The sequence below is a fragment of the Callionymus lyra genome, chromosome 3 (assembly GCF_982586985.1).
Source record: "Callionymus lyra chromosome 3, fCalLyr1.hap1.1, whole genome shotgun sequence".
Taxonomy (NCBI): Eukaryota; Metazoa; Chordata; class Actinopteri; order Syngnathiformes; family Callionymidae; genus Callionymus; species Callionymus lyra.
In genome coordinates, this window is record NC_141820.1 from 26,764,863 (window position 1) to 26,783,477 (window position 18,615).

Below are 18,615 nucleotides of genomic sequence, written 5' to 3' on the forward strand. Positions count from 1 at the left end.
TTCATATGTCAAAAAGTTTGGCCCTTCGTCCCGTTATGCGTGTGTTTGGATCGTTTTATTGACATTTCTTTAGGACCTTTTGAGTTATTAACAGACAGTAAAACACCCAATTGTATATTCCATGCAACACATGTAAAAAATATAAAAGAAAAGCTTTTGTTTTTGCTCCCGTTCTTGATGAGAAGATCTCAACGATCTAAAACATTTTCTACAAAATTACAATATCTCTCAAATATTATATACAAATCTGTCTAAATCTGTGATGGTGAGACTAATCCATCCCACCACACAGGTGAGTCATATCAAGATGCTGATTCGAAAGCATGATTGTTGCACAGGTGCGCTGCAGACTGGCCACAATAAAAGGCCGCTCTGAAATGGTCAGTTGTATCACACACAGCACAGTACCAATGATGGCGCAATTTTTAATTAAATGTACATTAAGCTACGATAAGTCGTCTTCAAAGGCGTTTCAGAGAATTTGGCACTACATCCAACCAGCCTCACAACCACAGACACCAGTCCAGGACCTCCACATCTTACATGTTCACCTCCAGGATCGTCTGGATGCACAGCGATACTATGACGAGATCCTGAGGCCCATTGTTGTGCCATACATCCAAGAACTTGACCTCATGTTGCAGCATGTTGATGCACGTCCTGATGTTGCAAGGATTTGGACACAATTCTTGAAGCTAAAAAAAAAAAACATCCTAGTTCTTGCATGGCCAGCATACTCACCGAACATTTCACCAATAGATCATGTTTGGGATGATCTGGATCGGCGTATAGGACAGCGTCTTCCAGTTCCTGAGCTTGGAACTTTGTTCATCCAGTTTATTCTGCCAAAATCCACAATTAGCATCCAGAACAGATAACTATTTAGCCTTGGGCTTTTGACAGACTTCTTCCACGGTAAGTAATGGATAGTGTTGTCTTTTGATTGCTGTTTAAGTACATTTTTCTTTCCCTGCTGTTGACCCAGTCTGTTGGTTCTGTCAGTCTTTCAATAACTCCTATTTTTCCATGTGGCGAAGCTTATTAATGACTCTTTCCCTGTTTGCAAGAACTACTGTCTTTACAGCTGAATCAGTGTCAATGTTGTATCTACAAGGTAACCTTTAAACAGATACAAGGCGACTTTCTTCCACCAGTTCATATATACGCTTGATCAAGCGCCCAGTATGGCTGGTACACTTTCATTAGTTATTTCAAATTCAATACTGTGCTTTTTACCTTTTTATATTCACATAACAAGTTTTTCTGTCCAGAGACAGAGGCCACAAGTTTACAATGAGTTGCTTTTTAACTCTCCTTTTATGTTCAATGATTCAAATGAACTCAAAGAAATTGTATTGCACTCTGCTCCTGTTTCATCCTCATTGTTGTATCATTTATCGTTAACTTTTCTATCTCTTTTCTCTATATACAGCATACATTAAGTAAGTCAGTCCTCAAGGCTTTTTAAAAGTGACTTAGATGTGAGACAAACTGTACAGTGAGTAGAGTAAGTGGTATATAAAATATTTAAAGAAAATGTTGTACAGTTTTAATATCAGTCGTGTTTAATAGTTTGTATCATTAAAAAGCTGAATTATGCTGGTTCAACGCTCCGCCTCTCTCTTCCTCAAAGAAATGAAACCGAAACTGTTTAATGTGACTCACAAAAGTGTTCAGTGTATGTGTTCTTCCTCAAACCTCAGGGATGTGACGGTGAGGCCTATTTTTCTTTATTCCTTATGTTATCTCAGGGTCAAAGTGACCTAAAGGCCTGAAATCAAATGCGTTTGTTTTAGCCCTTGTGTTATCTCTGAGTCAACCTCTCTGACTTCCATAATAACGTATGCAGTGGTGGAGGTCGTTCAACTTGACCCAGAGATAACCGGTTAAGGGTTAAGCTGTATGTGGAAAAACAAGATGAGATTTAAAAAAAACTGCTTCAGGAGGTGCGTCTATCGAGTGACTTAAACTGGAAGTACGAGAAGAATCAGATTTACATATCACAGGATGGCAGCTGCACGTGAGTAACATGTATTTAAAATGAATCATATACTGTATGAGTTTATGATATAATTCACTCAATATATATGTTGTGAGTAATTATGAATCCATGCTGATGTTTTACTTAAAAAAAAAAAAACCCTGAAAAATTGTAACAAATGTCAGTAATGGCTACTTAAGTTTTATACGTGTTGTTACAGCAGCGTCAGATTCTGAGGAGGACAATGATTTTGCTCAAGACGAGTCAAACCATGAGGCACCAGAGGATACAGAACCTTCTCTCCAGGTGTGCTTTATTGTTTAATCTTTTTTTCTTTTTTTTTTTTTACATAATTCTTGTGTTTATGTGTATTTAGCAATTGCCCTGCAAGTACTACAACAAGGGCAGGTGTCGTGAAGGCCGCAGGTGTCTGTACCTGCACGTCTGCATGTACGCCCTAAAAGGACACTGTCGCTATGGCGACGGGTGTAAACTGAACCACTGTATTGAAGGAGGCTCCTCACCGGTCGAACCCACACCTTCAGGTAAAACTACTCGATGTTGGCTCGGCACGTCAGGACGACATTCCTACAAAGACCGTAGCAAACGTCAGGTCTCTCCATTGATAAAGATGTATCGCCACATGTTCGTTGAAGCTGTAATCTTCATTTCCCATGACACACCTCAGGGATAAAGATGATTGGTCCATGAAGAAAGTCTATCACAAACAATCTTTACTACTTTTTTTTTAATAAGCTACCAAGCTCACAGACGGCCGGCCCTACCAGTGGCAGCTGAGGGCTGGAGGTGCCTGGATGGACGTCAGCAACGATCACGTCATCGAGGCGCAGTACTCGCTGCCTCACAGGAAATCCATCAAGATGTATAACACCAATTATGGGTAAAGTACAAACTGAATCTATCCTCTTAGATGTCAAGATACAAGTGTCTTTCTCTGCAGGGCGGTCAAGGTGGTCTTCACCAACATGAGAGTGGAAGGAACGAATCTGTCAGTGAGACGCCTTGATGATGGGAATACTGAATGGATGTGGTTCATGCTGAAGTCAAAGTGGATGGAGTACGGGGAGGAGGTGAATTCAGTAGATATTCTCCTCATTGGGACACCTTGTCTTTCAGGAAATGTAGTCTTGCTTCAGGAATGTCGTTTGAAAACAAAAACAAAGACCATAACTCAAGCGTGTCCTGACAGGATACTCTAGGATCGTCAAGTCCAGTGAAGAGTTCAGACATCGAGGAGAAATTCCAGGTTGATCCCAAAGGTTCTTCGACCTTTACCGACGGTGACGTGACCTTCGAGATTAATTTCAGAGGTGGGATTCTCTCACGACGTCATTGGTCGCCAGGGAGCAAATCATCATCGCTTTTTTTATTCCTCGATAGATATGCGGCATAAAAGCCAGAACCTGATCATGAGAGTTACACGCCGTCCACGCTACAGAGAGAAAACCACAGACGTATGTAGGTGAGATTCTCAGGGTCTCCTCTCTGGCTTTGGAATGTCACGGACTGATGGTATTGATTCAGTACATGAATACATTTGTCCACGTTTACACGTGTAAACTATAACACTTATAATTAATAACCTTATATGAAAAACTATAACCTGCGAGGAGAGACTGTGGCGTCAATAAGGTTTTGAGTCTCAATTGACAGCGAGGACTCACAACGACTGAATTATATTAGCTTTAAAATGTTCGTGAAGTAAAAAATAAATAAAACAGCTTTGTAGTATTTTTTTCGCTGTCATATCAATATGCAGCCTCGCCTAGTAATACTACGGTGACTCGTGGTGCGACTTCATAGTTTAACATATGTTGACATTTGTACACAGAAGGCTGTGGACCAAATAAAATTAGTTTAAAGTCGGTTAGTAAAACCAGGATTATCACATAAGGGTTATAAAGCGCACTTTCGATTTATTTTTCAAAAATTAAAGGATTTTAAGTGCGCCTTATAGTATATGGTAAATTAAGTTTGTTTTGTGTCTGTTATGTTGGCTGTAATTTAGTTGCTGAATGAAGTGGGTCTATAGAAGTAACTCATTTATGTCTGACAACTACTGGAAAAGCTTTACTGCAATGGAGTTAGGAGGTGTTTGAATGACAAAAGAACCCTCTAGTGGTTATATAGTGCAATTGCATGTAACTGGTTACACAATAGTTACAAGCCTTCAATAGATATGTAAAAAAAAAAAAAGTGTAAACGTTGACAACCTTAATTCAATTTAACTTCCACAGTTGAAAGGGAGACTCCATGGATGATGTTGTTTGCGGATGACATGGTGATTTTACGTGAGATGAGGAGGAGGTGGAAGTTAGGAGGAAGAGTGAAGATGCTGGGCGCAGAGCTAGTCTCACCTACAGTAATGGACAGAGATTAATGGAGTTTTCTCTGGGTGAACGAAGGCCTGAAAAATGTGTTTGTGGTATCCCTTGTGTTGTCTCTGGGTCAAGGTGAACGACCTCCACCACTGCTTATGTATTTTTGGAAGCCAGGGGATACCTTAAGGGGTTATGAAAAGAATGAAGACGGGGTGCATCAAGTGGCTTTTACAGGGTTTATAGGTCAGTAGTGACACCTGCCTGGATGTATAGTTATACACACAGAGACAAGAACACAATCTTTTAATATAGTGAATTTAACCATGTATAATGAACCAATTTCCCAATGATTTGTTTAATTCTACAGCCTGACTCCAGCCTTCCAGCAGTTGTCCACGCAGAGCAGAGCTAAGTGGCAGTTTGAGGGAGATCGAGGGAAGTGGTTCAACTTTAAAAACGGGGTAAGTTCTCTCTGGAGATTACAAAAAAAAACATTTGATAATTGAGACTCTAACGTCTGTGCAGCAGGCCTCCATCAGCAGCGACGACATCGAGATGAGATTCCAACAAAACCCACAGGACAGCATGACATTCTCCGTGGGGGGTCAAATGTACAAGCTGGACCTCAAAGGTGCATCATAACTCAAGCTACCACAAGTTGTATCACTTTTTTTTTTTTTTTCTTTTTAATCCTCTCATTCAAACACATGCCAAACTGTTGAGTCTGCTATAATGAAGTGAACATTCTGTTCTTTTCCATTGCAGCCAAGACTCAAACCAACCTCAAAACTCGAAGAGTGCGCAGCATTCGACGAGTTCTTGTGTGACAGAAGATCTTATCTCGAGGATTCCATCATCATTAGAGGGACTTTTAATTTTGTTTCAAATCAATCTCAAATCGTGCAGATCTAAGGCTCTTTTCAGGGGTTTAAACCAGAAATATGATGTTTGGAGCATTTATTTCATTTAAAGTACTTAATTTCCCCACAACATATTTGAATTAAAGTCATTTATTAATCAAAATCATAATTGTACTTTTGTTTTGGTGACGTTTGATAAGTGGGATGTATTTTTCTTTGATGCCATTTCCTGTCACGACATTAGGGTATTGAACCGGGTGTGGTGCCTTGAGTTATGTTATGCTCTGGTATTGGGTTTGTGTGATAAAGTGTTCTTAGCATTCATTGTGAATTTGTGACCCTTTGTCAGTTTGTCTATGGTTTTAATGGTTTGTAAAATATTGCAGGTTTATTAATAATCTCCCTTGGAATGAACGTTAATTTGTCCACCAGTTAATTTGGCCAGAGATGGTCTGAAGCTTCATGAAGCAGTGTCATTATTTTCAGAGTCCACTAGATGGCGATCTCTGTACTATTTTCCTTTGTTTTTAACAACCTTTCTAATGAAACATTACATTATTTTTAAACTGATGGCGCCACCTACTGACCACTTAACAACATGACACTGCTTAACTACTAAAGGTCTTTCAAAATAAAGACTGTCAATTCTTTTAAGTAAAAAAGGAGATGTCGTCACATTATACTCAGTTTTTAATAATGAATATTTGTATTGTTAAAGTGCATCTTTATTTGAATATTCATGATGTTCTTGTCGTTCTGTAATTGATAGGGAAATTGTATTTTATTAACATTTGTTATTAAACTTGTTTTATCAAAGAAATATTATTGTTTTGAAGATTATATACATTTTTAATTTAAAAAAAAGAATTCCTTTCATACAAGCACAATTACCTCTGCCAAGGAGGTCATAAACATTTGACTAACACATTTTTAAAGCTAATTTTAACTAGATTGATTGGTTGGTGTGCGTGTTGTATTGATCACTCAAATTCATACCAAAAAAAAACTTAACTGTTTATTTTTTATATTTAGTTATCCGTGTTCCATTGTCAGACATTGTTGTAAAAGTTATCAATAATGATGTTAAATGTACAAAAGCCAGCTTTTTTCCATTTTTATTACTAATCATTTGATGTTGCTGCATTGGAAATGTAAACTATGAAAGTATATAGATAAAATATACAGTATAGTCGTGATCCAAGTCCCTGCAAGAAGTCGTATGTTTGTCAACTTGATAAAGAGCTGGAATGATAAGATAGTAATCTTTCTTTATATTTACAGTTTTGATGAAGCCACTATTACCTTCACACTTGAAAATGGCCACAAAACACAAACAGTAGAATACAAACAGTTGTTTAGAAGAATACCTTCTCTGCTTTGGGATATGTGACATCGTACAACGTTGAAAGAAAAGTCCCTCAACAACAAAACCTCAGGAAAAAGGACGAAAAACTTCCGGACAGAAACAGTGAAATCAGAATCATGCCGGATGTGTTCATGACGTACGCACGTAGATTGTTGTCGTTAGTAAATCTGGTCATTTAGACTCACAGTCGGATTAGGATCCAGACGATCGACATTCAGTCACATTAACAACGAGATTAACACCTTCATGTTTTGCTTTCATCGACAACAGCAGGAGAGAATTCGATAGTTTTGTGAAGCAACGGTGCTCGAGAATGATCCACTTTCCCTGTGAATTCCAGCCCCTGAGGTCACTCTTCATTATTGCACAAGTTCATCCAAGGCCGCAGAACTGCTCTCACCACACACTCGCTCTTCTTGCAGCATCAAACTTTCATACGTCGTGCCGCTTACTCGCCGCTGAATCACATACTTCTGCTGTATTCAGCGGGTTCTAGAAACAACATGATATATCATCACTTCAGAGGTCACACCACCTTGACCTTTTTTTTACTAACTTCATTTTTTTTTTATTCACTTGCTTTTTTGGGGGAGAAGTTGTGCGGGAGATAAATCGGACGAGCACAAACTAACAATATCAAATCATCTTATTGTAACAGCTCTATATCAGCTTTCAGAAAATGAATTTCCCTTCAGATGCAACACAGAAAAAAAGGCTGTTAAAACAAAAATATCTAATTTGTCATAACAGTTGAACTGATGTTCATTTCCAAATACTTTCGTTAATGAAAACAAAGACAATAACCCAGTTAAAAAGGAGCTAAATCATCACAAACGGTAGATACACTTGATTAAGTGACCAAAACAAGTTCAATTTTAACTATTTTTTTATTTTTATTTTGTGCTAAATGAAAATGTAATTCACTTGCCTTATTAATCAGTCGTATTTCTGGTTTATTAGTTTAACCATCCACTTTTAATCCAATAAAATATATTATTTCACACATTACATACAGTAGGTTCTAATGAGTGATAATGGATTTGAATCACTCAAAACTACATGAAATGCTCTTATATTCTCAGTGGGTTTTTGCTAATGGAGTCAGCAGAATCTAAATACATTTAATGAGCTTTTTATTTATACTTTAATGTATTTCCATAAGGCTAACCATTGTTGAAACATTTTTGAAAATAATTTAATATTTCTCATTTTTCTGTCTTGTATCAGAATGAAGGCACATTAATGTCAATTTTAAATCTCCACATCAACCGTTTGATCACAAACCTGTTCGTCGTACTGCATTGAAAGAAAATAAGATTCCAGTCTGGGTCGACAGTTTCGTCAAGTATGAGCGAGTTCCTCTAAAACTGACAGGACGACGCGTCACTAATGCTACACACTAGGCTTCCTCCTCCAGCCTCAAGTATGGACTTAAACATGCACATTGTTTCCAAGTTTGCAAGGTGGAAAATCAAAAGACAAAAGTTCTTCAGACGACTCAGTCACTCGTGGGTTAAACAGCATCGGTCGGGATTCTCAGCTCTTGGGAATGTGACGTTAGAAAGATAGTAAATCCACAGCATTAAGATAACACAGCATACGAGTAACAAATCCCTTCCATCCCAGTTCAAGTAGAAATGTCAGGTGGAATTTTAGTGGAATTAAAGCCAGGTTTCAATGGAGACGGGTGTTACCATGACGATCACAATCAGTTTAGCCGAAAAGGTCTTTAAGATCGTTGTTGACGGACGCGCTGTGTTTGACGCCCGTTGGGTTCGGAGCGGGTTGAGAGAAATTCTGCGGGTTGAAAAAGGGGTTCGCCTGCATCCCGAAGCCGGTGCCCCCCACGCCCATGCCCATGGGTGCCGCCTGCATGGTAGTCTGAGGGGTCTGTGCCGGGGCGAACTGGTTGACCCAGGGCGTGTTCGGCCTCGGCCCCATCTGGTTGAGGCTGACCTTAGGCTTGTTGGCAGTGAAAAGATTGTCCAGCGCCGACATGTCCGGCTGCTTGCTTGTGTGCCCGAGATGTCCCTGGTTCTGCGCGAGCGCTCCGAAGTTGGGTGTGCTGGTGGTGGTGGCCATGCCGCCGTAGGGGCTCGGCGCCGATTGACGCATGCCCATCGCCATGCCCGCTGTCGGGAAGGCCATGGGGGAGTTGAAGCCGTTGGCTACGGGGGGGATGCCGGGGCCCACCATGGAGCCGGGGGAGGGGAAGGTCGCCATGGAGGAAGCCTGCACTGGCGTGTGCCGGGACGTGCCGGCCAGAGACAAACTGTTCAACGAGGTCATGTTGTTCATAAGGCTGCTGGTCAGGTCCTTAGCCTGTAACATGATACCACAGAATGTTTCACGTTATTGAAGCGATATCTGAAAGCACTGGAACATTTTTTTTTTATTCTTTAATGCTTTATATTTCAATATAGTGTGTAAAAATAAAATAACTGGATTTCTAGTGTTGTTTTGTTGCAATTAAACCACTAGATGGCAGCAGCCATAACATCCTCTACAACTAAAATAATGCGAAAATACAGAGAACTCTTGGCAATGACTGATGACGAGAGGATACAGTTGGCTCCAGCAGCTTTTAAAGCTGATGTTTGGACATATTTTGGTTTCAAAACAAATGAAATCAGTTATGACTTTGTCAAGAGTCATGTGGTCTGTAAGTTCTTTCAAGTACTCTACAATACTACAAATATATCCCCTTGTTCCTACAGTATCACAAAATATTGTATAATTGCTCCTGTATCGTGATACATATCGTATCGTCATATTATTGCAAATACACACTCCTATCCATCATCTCTGTCCGTAAACATTGTTATCTTCATAGGTCACTATATCTACATGAATATTAATAGACTTTGACTTTTGGGCCAACCATCCGGCGGGCCACATAAAATCACTTAACATGACAGATTTGGCCCCCGGACCATGAGTTTGACAGTGTAAGCCTAATGTTTGAAACCCTAATTAATATGATAAATCCAATATTTTAAACTGGAACGCACATGCATCAGCTCACAGACATAAATTCCTGTCAAAAGGCAGCAGGTGTTCAGAGGGTCTACCTGTGTACTGGAGCCACTGTTGGCTGGTTTCATTGACTGCGGGGCTAACGGCTGCTGACTCCGTAACTTGGCTGCCTGCTCCTGCTCCTTAGCCAGTCGCTGCTTCTCCTCCAGTGTGAGAGACATCTAGACGCAAGAAGGAAAGTTCATGATGGCCCGATTAAACAGTATGTAGAGAGATGAATAAATGCGTTTGTTTACTCTGTTGGGCTGCGGAGCTGTTGCTGCTGCACCGTTCTCCTTCCCATTGACAGCCGAGCTGCCAAAAATGTCCTCGATCTAAAAGGAATTCAAAATTGTCAACATACTGTAGGTGTCGAAGGTCAAGTTCATTTAATGATATAGTCAGTGTTGTAGAACAGGATATTGAGAGTTTCTCTTCAGAGCAAGTGTTACCTGGTTTGCAGAAGAGGGCGGCGTCTTCCTCTCCTCTGACTGACCAATTGGGTTTGAGATATTCAGACTTCTGTTGGTGTGAAAGATGACAGCTTTAACAAGCGCTAACAGTTGAATATACACATGTAAGAAAATAGATAGACGGTACTTAATTAATCCCTCGGAAAGGTTTCTTTTGGTGCTCTTAAATTGAAGTTGAAATTATAAAATTCTTAATTCAGCCATATATAATTTTCAAGGAGTTAGTAAAATCAAGTATACACTCTGTAAAGTAAATTATTGTTTATTGCTAACCTCATATTTTATTCTTCCCCTGTGCTTCCTCTCAGCTCTTCCATCAGCCATCTTGCTTCTGATGTATTATTGTACTTACAACAGCCGACCAACAGGTGGCAGTGCGTGTCATGACACGCAGTAGTGGCTGCTGCAATATCTAAACAGCAATATTTCGAAAAGCTACTGCGGTAGAAACAGCGTGAAATGGTTGATAAATGAGTTGACCTGTTGTAAATTAACATTAAAGCAATAGATTTAGAAATAATAGGCAGATTTTAGTTCATCTTCATGTCATGATGGATTTGTTTTTAAACACTTATGACTAAATTCGTAGAACTCTGAACACTGGCTATTATTTGAAACAATGCTTAATATTGTCTGGATGACCCACTCACGGAGCTTCATGTGACCGTCTAACTTAACTACGTGGGTGCGAGATAGTGGTAACATACAGTACAGACCAAAGGTTTGGACACACTTATCAAAGTTTTTGCAGTTTTCCAAAATGGGTGACCTTCAGTTTTTAAAGTAATGATGGTCACTCGTTTCGATTCATTTAGCTGATTGGTTCTTGTTATTCTACCAGTTGTCCAATAAGGCTCGTTTCAAAACAACTGATGGACCAATTCCATTAAAAAAAAAAGTTAAGAAATTCCACTAAGTAACCCTGATACACCTGTGAAGTGAAAACCACGTCAGGTGAAAACCTCTTAAATTTCATCGAGAAAAGGATCAAAGTCTTTAAAGCAGTAATTAGAAAAAACGTACTTAGAAAATATTAGCTACCTGGATGTAACTCCAGTTCTTTTAGTACATGCAAAGCTCTTTTCAGTTATTTCAAATGTGTTTATTTAGTACATCATTCCACGTGTATTAATTTATAGTGTTGATACCTTCACTGATAATCTACAATCTAATAGATCTCAAAATCTCAAAATAGTCATGAAAATAAAGAAAACACATTGAATGTGTGATCAAACTTTTGCATATACTGTCTGAAGTACTGACATACTTTTTGAAGCAAGTAGGAAGATAAAACCAGGAACTGACACTATTATTTAAATATACATAAAAGGCCTTTGAGATCAAATGTGTAAAAAACAATCGTTCATCAACTTGTACTATAAAAAGTGGACATATGGTGCGAGTACCTCTGCTGCTCCTGCATGAGGTGCAACTGCTCCAGTTTCGTCTTGTGTTCCGCCTCCATGCGACTCAGCATCTCCCGAATCACCACCATGAACGAGTTGAACTGAAGCACAGGCGTATCAAATGAGACCAGCCCCTTCACTCGAGAAACAAAGGCATCATAAAAGCAACAGTCGGAGTCACCTGGTTGAGATTGAGGTTGTTATCGATGCTGAGTGACACCAGGTGGGGCAGGCTCTTCGAGGCCAGGTGCTCTTTGGGGATGCCCAGCTTTTTGTGGGAGAAAGTGCATTTATAGATTCCTAAAGGAAGGGAACGGTTAGCTGTGACTTTTTATCTTCAGCTGATGAGGTAAAGTCTAGTTACCTAGGATGCCCATGAGCACCGCTGGTTCTCTGGAGGGGATCTGTTGTAGGAAGGGCAGGATCTCATCGATCACAAACCACTTGTCCATGTATTCCAAAATCTTTCCAAGGCAGACCAGCGAGTTGACCCGAACCTGAGGAGTGACATCCGTTGAAAGAATCTGCTAAAGAATATGTAAAGAATGTGTTGCAGTTCAATGGATGACTTACAGCGAGAGAGGAAGTCTGCAAGCAGGCCGATTTGATTCGAGGGATGAGGGAGTTCTTTATGGAAGGATAGTCAATCAGGTTGGTGAAAGTTGGGATGATGTTGAGGCACAACTCCTGCGAGAACAGATAACATGTTATGAAGCAAAACTTGCTCTTCAATTGAGAATATGTTCTTGAATGCAAAACTAAAATGAACTCAAAGATGTACTACATGAAAATGTGTTTTCATGGGCTAAAACTTGACGTGTGTGTGTGTACTACACATGTGTATAAGGTTGTGGAAGCTGTTTTTTAACATCTTTCAAAAGTTTTATTTCTATTTAGTCGTTTTATGTTTTATGGGTTTTTTTTGTATGTTCACTCTGTATTTGGGTCAAATGCTGTTATTTATTTTAATCTCTTCCATCCACAATATAATCAAGTCTATAAATGACAAAAGATATTTATTTCTAAACAGGCCAACATTGAACATAATTTGATTCTCTTGCTCTGTCTGCACTCATAAAAAGAAAAACAATAAATATAGGGCCACAGAGTAGCATATCATGAGACACAAATGGCACACGGGCAAGTTGGAGACCCCCTATGTAGACGTTTAACAAACTGAATTACATGTACTATATAGGGAAGGGAATTGTGTAGGCGTTATCAGATACTGTACTTGAAACCAAATTTAAAATTTGTATTTTATTTTGTTTTTAAAATGTTGTTTTTTTATAAGCATGTTTTAACAAGGTTACGTTTTCTGAGTTGCATTCAGTGTGATATTGGGGATACGTTTCCCACATTAGAGGTGAGTTCAAGTGCAGAGAGAGTAGGTGATCAGGGATTCTGATGTGACTCTATTTTAAAGTACATTTTGAATATCTGTATTTTTTGGTGTTGTTATTACTGGTTTATTCAGAACCAGTGCTATTCTGGTAACAAGTAATAATACCCATCTGTTCTAACAAATAGACTGTGACTGAAGTTCTTTGCAAAGCTGGGCTGTCAAAATCTTTCAGCAATCCGAGTCATGGGCCAAACAATATTTAATTTTACCAAACATGATGTTACATCCATCTTCTTTGTTCCTTATTTCATCTTAATCACTTTATAAGTCACATCAACAAGAATATTCATCTGATTTTATGGCCACAGAAAATGACTTGCCGGTCCCCAAAGCCATGAGATTGACCCATGGTTTGTATTAGGCTACTTTGTTTAGTATCAACTTTTACATTCTTTTGTTTCAAACAGACACATTATGAGCGAAAGAAACCCTCTCTCTGTACCTGGATCTGCACAGACGGAGCTTCCAGGGCTCTATAAACCATGGGCAACACACAGTTCTTGATGTCCTCGGCCGGGGTTTTGGTCAGAAGCAAGTCCATCTTTTGCAGGAAGATCAGCAAAATCTGCATGACAGAGGGAGTAATTAACAAATAAGTACAGATTATTTAAACAGGTTTATGTTGTATTTCTGGGGGCACTGAGGTGCTTGGCAAAGCATGCAGATGTTGGATGACAGATAATGTGACAACTAGAAGCCTAGACTGTGACAGAGGAAGAACCACAGCAATGACCACTCACCATGTTACTAGCCTGAAGAAGCAGAGGGGAAAGAAGATATAGATATGAAGTTACATTTATTTAACCAGCGTTTAAAACATGCATTTGCCCCATCAGTCATTTCTCACATGCCACAGAGCACAGTTTCCACAACCCGGTCTTTACACGTACCTGGACTGGCTCTTGCTGCTTGAACACAGGCGTGAGGTCCGGTAAGACCAGACGGATGTACTCCTCTTTAGTGCACTCCTCAGCAATCAGAAGCACGTTTGGCAGCACGAATGGAACCATGTCCGGGTTGACAAACTCAGAGGTGAGTGCAGGCAGGATTCGATAAACGACCACTCTCTGTTTGAAAGGAACATTGAAACATAAACTAAAATAAAGTATTTTATACTGAGTTGCTGTATTTGAAAGACTCAATAGAACACATTTTATTCTTCATTTAGAAATACTATTCATGAGTCAAGCATTAGGAACTAACCTTGGGAAGTTTGGGAAGGACTTTTGGGAGGCCTTTGTAAAACTGGGACTTTTGTAGGTTGTCTCTCTGGAACAGGGAGTCAAAGTACTGTAGAGTCATGGCTCCAACATCGTCAAAAAAAGGAATCTGGATTTCACAAAATGAAAGTAGAATAATAAGTAAGCTTTTATAAAGGGTTACCAAACTTTGGAATAATTCAAACCTTGGTCATCTGGTCAGCGTCAGGTCTCACGTTAGGTGTGACGCTCAACAGCATTTTCACATGTTCCCGCACCAGCTCTGGGATTTTGTTCAACATTGAAGGACTTATATTGCTGAGCTGGATACGTTCAAGGGAAAAGACAAAAAGTGTGGAAAAGGAGAATAAGAGAGGTTGAATGTAATTTGTGTAACTTTGTATCAACAGAATTCAGCCATGTTTGTCCTGAAAAAAAGGTCAACCATCAGGAATAACTTGTACTTATCTTAACACTTTAGCTAAATCAATGATTCACTGCCTGAGGCCCAATCACTAAAGGAAATGTCAATAAAATCTTCATGCTGATATTTACCAGTGTGTCGTTTTTATCAGCCAAACTTACAGTCTGTAAATATGAATAATGTAGGATAAAAATAATCTAGATAACCCTGAAGTCAAAAACCACATGTTACTCCATATGTTAAAGTTGATAACATCAAAAATCATTTATATATAGTAGTACAATAGTTTTCAATAGTTTTCTTCTGTTTCAATGGATTTATTACCCTTAAAAAAAAAGTGAATTAATAAATTAATTTTAAACTCACAACCTTTAATTCATTTGAGTGTTTTTTGTGAATAAATCAATTTCAGATTAACAACACGTGCAGCGCGTGACCTTTCACCTTCTTACCTGGTCAAGTTGTCGACTGAAGCTTTTGAAAATGTCATGCTTGTTGACTTGGAAAACAGGCTTGCCTTCATTGAAGACAGCGTGCATGATCACGCCCAGCGAGTACATGTCGGAGGCCGCGTCACAGCTCACAGACAGGATGTACTCCGGGGCCAGGTACTCTGGGTTTGGGAGGACCAAGGGTGGGAGGTTGGGCTCCCACTCTTTACAAGAGTATTTCGGCTGGAAGAGAAAAGGAACTTGTATCAATTTCTCCTGTGTGATGTGTCAATGAGAAACTCACCTCGGCGTCTGAAGGGTTGTTGGTGGAGATGCTAAAATCAAAGCCCATTATCTTCCAGGATCCACTTTTGTTAAGGATGATGTTCTCCAGACTCAGGTTTCCATGGACCATTTTCACGCCGCTGTGAAGAAAGGACAGACCTTCCGAGATCTGTAAAAAGCAAGTCATGATATATGAGACTCTAGATCTTGTGTTAATCAATATCCATTGAAAAAGGCGATCTTAATATTTAAAAATAATTTGACTGCTTTCACAAAACTAAATTGTTAAATGAAATCATTTAAGCTTCTCTTGGAAACAGGTTGCCATGTCCCTCTTCTCACCTGCAGCAAGCCATACTTGGTCTCTACATCAAACAGTTTGTACTCCTTGATGTCATTGGGCACAGGGCTCGGCAGATTGTCCCACTGGCCCAGTACGTTGGCCAGACTGGCAAACACGGGCTCTGTGCAGAATGCTAAACAGTCTCTGAAAGTACAAGACAAAGAATTAAAAGGAGTACAAGTGATGGTGTTCCCTCCCTCCTGGTGTTATTAAGACTCTTAACAAGTCTTTATAAGAATCTTTTTCAAATGTTTTCCGTGTGACGATTACCGTGATTCCTCCAGCGGATGCTGCACGGTTAACAGTCTCGGGTGGCGCAGTCTGGTCAGCTGTTGAACGCCTCTTTTCAAAGAATCTATGATTTGGTCCTTTTCATATTTCTGGTACTTGTCAATCATCTTCTTGTCAAATACAAACACTGCGACCTCCTGTTGGTGAACAATCAAGTCATTATTACAAAATGCTTTTCCTTTAATTTAATGCCCTAAACATTAAAGACGCAGACCTGTTTGGTGGACTTTTTGGTCCCGTTGTAAATCCTCCAGCACATGCTCGGACCGGCGCTCGCTATATGCCGCCCCACTTCAAACTCTCGTGTCACTGGGTTGCCCATGACAGCGCTGGTGACATCAGCCGTCACCTTGGTAACGGTGCTTTTTAGCTTGTTCAACATGGACTCCATTTTCAGGCCTGATCTGATGAAAACAGAGAGGACCAGGACAGTTTAGCTCTTGTTAGTGTTTCAGGCGAACACAGAACACTTTTCTCCAACTGTGATTACAGATAAAATTGAATTTTTAAAAAGAAATTAAAGAGTTGGACTTTGACTAAAAAAGGAAGTACTTGGGGAAACCCCATTCTCTAACCAGTTGCAGAGTGCACTAGCAGCACCAGCCACAGCTAACTAAACAGTGATGTAATAGAGCAACAGATATGCCACATGTTTATTCTCTTGCCTTGTGCCCTGTTGGTAATCCAAATGGTAAATTTAACATCGCTTTGTCCTCATAAAAAAGGTCAAAATTAACTAGATATTCCTAACACAAGCTTAACAAATAATATTACTGGATACATGCCTAGGTGATGAAATAGGGTCTTCACAGTTAATAAATTACTAGAAGATTTGTAAAAGCGTCATTTTATTTTGGGCCAATAGAGCAAATCTCTGATGTGTCCATATAGGTCTGTGAGGAATGCATTTTATTTAAAAATAACATGCAATGGAAGCATGGAAAAAGGATTTTATTTATTAAGTTGCGGTAGCAAATTCATGAAATTTCTTTCCGTCCCTATGACTTTACTCTTTAAACTGATTTATGATGCATTATTTAGCCTAAATGGATTTTATATATATCTGAGGGCATTAGATTGCTGTATGCAAACATTGTGAAACACATTCATTGTAGTAACGATCCTGTATTGCGCATCAAATGCAGTTACTGTCTGCTTACTAAAAAAGGAAGATAATTGACATAACGTTATTCTCTTTGCCACCAACTGACACTTCGATAAACAATGACACTTTAAACAGTCTCTTTTCTTTGTGTTTTGTGTACTGTTTTGTCATACTCTTAATGTCTTCCTACTAATAACTTTATGCTTTTAATATGTATACGCCCATTTTTACTGCTTCTCTGTCGGAGGGGGGTGAGATACCCATTTACTTTCAGTCTAGAAAAATCCCTTATTCCTTTATATGACTATATTGCATCATCTCTAATAGCTTTCGCAATTCTACTATAACTATAATTCTTTCATGTTACAATTTGTATGGCTTTGTTCTTTGAATCAATTTTTTTTTTCCCAAAGCCAGAAGTTCATTTGTTTTTCTGGACATTGAGATGGTGAAAGCCTAGCCTGACAGACTTCTCCTGGTATGTATGAATTTCCTGCAACTTATTACAAAGCCTTTAGAATTTCCTCATTGTTTAAACAAAAAAACCCCCCTCAAAATCGGGTTCCTCATTTTTAAGATGATTGTCATTTCTTTTCAAAGACCAGATCTTTCTTTAACCATACATTTCTATTTAATAAATATAAAATGTAATAGCTTTATGAACTTTAATACATTCAATAAATAGTTAAAGTGGACTTATTGTGAAAAAGGTTTTCAGACAATGAAGTGTCAAAATGATTTTTCTATTTCAAGCTCAGCTTTAAACTTGTCATGAATACATGATCAATGTTTAACTAAGGATTAGTCATTTAATCCACAGGTTCTCCCAGTATTTCAAGTCATACGAACAAAAATATAATATGGGATGCATGTTGAAATATACATTGTACTCAAATTCCCACTTAGCCTGTATAGCTCGTTCGTGTGACCTGGTGACGAACTATTCTGTTATCAAAAGCGAACTTATTCACCAGAATGTATCTTCCAAACACATTGTATAAACGTAGAAAAGGTTGTAGAAATACACAATCGTGTTGCCGAATATTGGTTACGAACAGATCCCTGAGCTAACTAGCCATCAATACCACTGTGACGTTTCAGTCAATAATACCGTAATAACCGCTCATCTAAAATAAAACACTGGGAAAGAGAAACGGTCTCGTTACTTACTGATGTGTGATTCTTGAAATTAATTTCTCGTTAAAGAAGATTCAATTGAGTGTCAGTGATGGCTTTGACGGAGTCCCCATGTCTTCAGCAGAGGAAATCGATTAGCTTGCTGCTAAGCTAACTGGAGAATAGACCTACTTCCGGGTTTCAGTCTGAGTCACGTGGTGTGATGTCACTGCTTTTAGTGTTCGGAAATAAACTCCAACAGATCGGAAATATATGGTATAAATGTACATAAAATGAAGAATTCACCCAATTGTACTTACTTTTGGAATACTGATGATTGAGCCAAGGAAAGACGTAAATGGTAATTCTACACTACTGCAATCGCACTTATGGTTATCTATTATTAACTATTTAAAACCCATTCATAAACGAAAATTTGTATTAAAAGGAATGATTTAAGCGTTTATTTACTATTGACTTATATAGCATTTAAACGTGAACAATCTGTTGGATGTGGAAATTAGTACTTCGTATACAACAACCTAACTCATTTGAAAATAATGTCTCCCTATA

The 18,615-nt window shown here is 38.9% G+C and overlaps 2 protein-coding genes across 5 annotated transcripts; one reads left to right on the top strand and one right to left on the bottom strand.

Moving 5' to 3' along the window:
• Positions 1-1,664: 1,664 nt before the first annotated feature.
• Positions 1,665-5,346, top strand: LOC148084047 (uncharacterized). Of its 3 annotated transcripts, XM_087787310.1 has the most exons (11): positions 1,665-1,713; positions 1,944-2,020; positions 2,202-2,287; positions 2,358-2,526; positions 2,738-2,882; positions 2,943-3,072; positions 3,192-3,312; positions 3,383-3,464; positions 4,691-4,784; positions 4,849-4,954; positions 5,089-5,346. In XM_087787310.1, exons 2-11 carry the CDS (start codon positions 2,008-2,010, stop codon positions 5,148-5,150), a joined length of 1,008 nt encoding a protein of 335 aa, XP_087643436.1. In that variant the 5' UTR covers positions 1,665-1,713; positions 1,944-2,007; the 3' UTR covers positions 5,151-5,346. The 3 variants fall into 3 exon arrangements, with proteins under 3 accessions (XP_087643436.1, XP_087643438.1, XP_087643437.1); XM_087787312.1 differs by lacking the exon at positions 1,665-1,713 and having other exon boundaries at positions 1,720-2,020; positions 4,852-4,954; XM_087787311.1 differs by lacking the exon at positions 1,665-1,713 and having other exon boundaries at positions 1,720-2,020; positions 2,205-2,287.
• A 1,088-nt stretch (positions 5,347-6,434) lies between these two features.
• Positions 6,435-18,213, bottom strand: scyl2 (SCY1 like pseudokinase 2). 2 transcript variants are annotated; one of them, XM_087787308.1, is made up of 19 exons: positions 18,097-18,213; positions 16,036-16,225; positions 15,801-15,958; positions 15,530-15,674; positions 15,207-15,356; positions 14,924-15,145; positions 14,254-14,370; positions 14,052-14,177; positions 13,739-13,915; positions 13,589-13,600; positions 13,291-13,413; positions 12,017-12,130; positions 11,808-11,940; positions 11,625-11,743; positions 11,444-11,544; positions 10,017-10,086; positions 9,822-9,899; positions 9,621-9,746; positions 6,435-8,871 (listed from the first exon to the last, which is right to left on the bottom strand). In XM_087787308.1, the coding sequence occupies exons 2-19, from the start codon at positions 16,210-16,212 to the stop codon at positions 8,263-8,265; spliced, it is 2,757 nt and encodes a 918-aa protein (XP_087643434.1). In that variant the 5' UTR covers positions 16,213-16,225; positions 18,097-18,213; the 3' UTR covers positions 6,435-8,262. The 2 variants fall into 2 exon arrangements, with proteins under 2 accessions (XP_087643434.1, XP_087643435.1); XM_087787309.1 differs by lacking the exon at positions 13,589-13,600.
• Between the last annotated feature and the right edge of the window lie 402 nt (positions 18,214-18,615).